At 44.5% G+C, this 4,009-nt stretch overlaps 1 protein-coding gene across 1 annotated transcript; it reads left to right on the plus strand.

Moving 5' to 3' along the window:
* The first annotated feature begins 275 nt into the window (after positions 1–275).
* Positions 276–1,208, plus strand: LOC147912768 (vomeronasal type-1 receptor 4-like). Its single transcript, XM_087422344.1, is given in 1 exon segment — positions 276–1,208. A coding segment is annotated over 1 exon segment (933 nt).
* The last annotated feature ends 2,801 nt before the right edge of the window (positions 1,209–4,009 follow it).

Raw genomic sequence — 4,009 nt, forward strand, 5'->3', positions numbered from 1 at the left:
CCAAATATTAGTGGAGGAAGAATACAGGATGTAATACATATATGGCCTTTGTAGGACTGATACATATTGTGAAAGCTCTTTAAATGTTATGTACTCAACTCAGAAACACGACAAAAGTAAAAACTATAAAAAAAAAAAACTATTTACATGTGAGAATGAATGTAGCTGGAGAATATTGGATTTCAGTTGACATGATGCATGTAGTTCACGTCTCATACTTCCATGCAGGAATCTCTGGCTCAGAAGATGACCAGCACTTCCTGGGACTGGACAGAATGGCTGCCATGGATTTGGCCATAGGAATGATCCTTTCACTACAAACTATAGTTGGAATTCTGGGGAATTTCTCTGTTCTTTACTTTTATCTCTTTCTTTACTTGGCAGGATGCAAGTTTAGGTCCACAGATTTGATTGTCAAGAATCTGATTGTAGCCAACCTCTTAGTTATTTTTTCTAAAGGAGTTCCCCAAATAATGGCAGGTTTAGGGTCAAAGAATTTCCTCAACAATTTTGGATGCAAACATGTTTTCTATGTTCACAGAGTGAGCAGGGATGTGTCCGTTGGCACCATTTGCCTCTTGAGTGTCTTCCAGGCCATCACTATCTGCCCCTTGAACTCCAGGTGGGCAGAGCTTAAAGTGAAAGCCTCCAACTACATAGCAACCTGTAATACCTTCTGCTGGATCTTGAACATGATGCTAAATATTATCCTCTCTCCGCATATGACTGATAAAAGGAACAAAGCAAACTTCCTACGGAGAAGAGATTATGGCTACTGTTACATGATAGTTCATGGCAACATCACACCAAAAATCTACGTAGCATTTACATTGGGTCATAATGGTTTCTCTTTGGTGCTGATGGTCTGGACCAGCGGCTTTATGGTTTTCATCCTGCACAGGCACAAGCAGCAGGTCCAATAAATGCATAGGAAAAATCTATCTCCCAGATCCTCCCCTGAGTCCACAGCTGTGCAAAGCATCCTTGTCCTGGTGAGCACGTTTGTGTCTTTGTGGACTCTCTCCTCTGTCTTCCACATTTGTTTAGCAGTTTTTAACCATCCCAGCTGGTGGCTGAGGAACACTTCTACGCCAATAGCTGCATGTTTCCCAACTGTCAGCCCCTACAGTCTCCTGAGACAAGACTCCGGAGTATCTCGGATCTGCTTTACTTGGACTGGAATACAGAATCTCCTAAACTTTTCATAAATTTCTCAATTTTATGTATATTCACAGTGGTGAATTGTTTTTCTTTAGACTCCTTCAGCATATAAGCATATTTTTGAAACATTCACATTATGAGGGAGGGGTAAAGAAGACTGACTGAGCCTCTGATCCTAAACAAACAATAAAATCAATAGCAACTGTAAATGAAATATGATATTATCATGTTAATATTGATGTAATAGAAATTTTATTAAGATTTCCAGTGGAGAAGTTCAGAGTCTATGCTGTGTTAAAACAGCAGTTCCTGAAACAATCTGGAGTCAAGAAAGTGACTTTCAATCTGATATAAAAAATTTTTCAGACATTAATACTTATGGGATAGTAGGAAATTTCCATAAAACAGGAACACTCATTGAGATCAGCATTCAAGACACTGTAGGAAGGAAATTTCTCTCACGGATAAATGAAAGCCATAGACTTAAGCTTAAAAATAAATTAAATTTCAGGAGAGGAAGTCAAGATGGCAGTGTAGGCAGACTCTGAACTCACCTCCTCGGGCAGACACAGCCAATTTACAACTACTCGTGGAAAAATTACCCCTGAGACAGCACTGAAAACTGGATAAGAGGAACTCCTGCCACAATGGACAATCCTAACTGAGGTAGAAGAGGCAGAAACTCCCTTCTGGAGAGGAAAAACGTCACCTTCACAAGCCACCAGCTTCACGGCCGCCAGGGAGCAGCCCACTGGTATGCAGCCTCCCTGGAGGAGTGAGGCCCTGAGCTGGGAGCACCCCCGCTGTGGGCATTTTGTGGATCCAGCACAATCGAGATGAGTGGCATACTATCTGACTTTGTCTGCTACTAAAACATTGGGGAGTACCCCCAGAAAAGCTGGTTCACAAAGAAATTAAAACCAGCTCTTTAAGGGCCCATGCACAAACTCACCCGTTTCAGAAAGCAACCTAAAATCACCAGAAAGAAAGGTGCACAGTGCTTTGGTAAAAAGAGACTCACCTGAGAGGCCCTGAGTGCATCTTGGTGAGAGGTGAGACCTCTCCAGGGACTGGGACATTGGTGGCGGCCATTGTAGCCTGGTGTTGGCATGCTGACGCAGATGTCATTAGAGTTCCCCCTGGGGCCTGCTAGCCCAGGGTCTGCCCCACCCGCTAGAGCACTGATTTAATCCAGCTCAGCCAAGGCAGGCAGCCCACCCTAGAGACTGGCCCCACCCAACAACAAGCCCTCAGGAAACTTGTGGGCCTGCATAGATTGGTGACTGGATTCTCTGCAGCCTGGCAACTGAGCCCACTTCAGTGCGGAAGGGCATGCACAAGGAGCAGGTGGAGAGTGTGGGGCGGTGGCAGAGTGTGTGGGCCTCCCACTGTAGAGAGACTGGGTCCGCTTCAGGAGGTCAGGGCGTGCACAAGGGGCAGGACTGTGTTGACTGTGTGTGTGTGGACCTGTGGGCAGCAGGGCTTGTCAGCTGCAGAAGACTTGTGCTTCTCAAAGACCCACATAGGGAGTTTGCCCCACCTTCCAAAGCCTGAAACAATTGGGTGCTCCTGTGCCTGAGGCCAGCCCCATCCAGCTGCAATCCTCAGAGAGCTGACAAGAGACTTAAAGGCTGGAGGCTTATAACAAATGTAAGCCCCTGAGCCTAACAACCTGCCACTTGGGGGACTTACTCACTTAAAAGAAATACTGCAACACAAATGTGGTATTAGAACTTGCAGCCAACTGTGCTGGGGCTCCCCACACCCAATAAAGAGACTGAAGGGCCCACAACAACTACAAGGAGCTGAGCATAACAACAGCTGGCCAGGAGCATAAATCGGCCTCCTTGGGCACCTACAGGGAGAGCAAACAGGCCACAACAGAAGGACACATGTAGCCCAAATAGGGGTCACCCCTGGAACATTGAGAACTGAGGGACCGCACACTGCAGGCCTCCTAAGCCATCAATTACATAAGGTCACCTATCCAAGAGGAGAAGACGTAGCTGACCTACCTAATACGTAGACACAAGCACAGGGAAAGAGGCAAAATGAGGAGGCAAAGGAATACATTCCAAGTAAGGGAACAGGACAAAACCCCAGAAAAGGAACTAAGTGAAACAGAAATGAGCAACCTACCCGACAGAGAGTTCAAACTAAGAGTGTTAAGGATGCTCACTGATCTGGGGAGAAGAATAGATGAACTCAGTGAGAATGTCAACAAAGAAATGGAAGATATAAAAAAGAACCAATCAGAAATGAAGAATACAATACTGGAAATGAAAAATTCACTAGAGGAACTCAAAAGCAGAGTAGAGGGTACAGAAGAAAGGATCTGAGAGCTGGACAAAAGACTAGAAGAAATTACCCAAGCTGAACAGGTAAAAGAGAAAAGAATTAAAAAGAGTGAGGACAGTCTAAGGGACTTCTGGGACAACATCAAGTGCACTAACATCCGTATTATAGGTGTCCTGGAAGGAGAAGAGCGAGACAAAGGTGCAGAGAATCTATTTCAAGAAATAATAGAAGAAAACTTCCCTAGCCTAAGGAAGGAAACAGACATCCAGGTACAGGAAGCACAGAGAGCCCCAAACAAGATAAACCCAGAGAGGCCCATACCAAGACATATCATAATCAAAATGTCCAGAATTAAAGATAAAGAGAGAATCCTAAAAGCCGCAAGAGAATGTCAAGTTACATACAAAGGAAACCCCATAAGGCTATTAGCTGACTTCTCAGCAGAAAACTTACAGGCTAGAAGAGAGTGGCACAATATATTTGAAGTGCTAAAAGGAAAAAACTTACAGCCAAGAATACTCTACCCAGCAAGGTTATCATTCAAAATGGA

The sequence above is a fragment of the Ceratotherium simum genome, chromosome 33 (genome assembly GCF_057802395.1).
Source record: "Ceratotherium simum simum isolate JZ-2026a chromosome 33, ASM5780239v1, whole genome shotgun sequence".
Classification (NCBI taxonomy): Eukaryota; Metazoa; Chordata; class Mammalia; order Perissodactyla; family Rhinocerotidae; genus Ceratotherium; species Ceratotherium simum.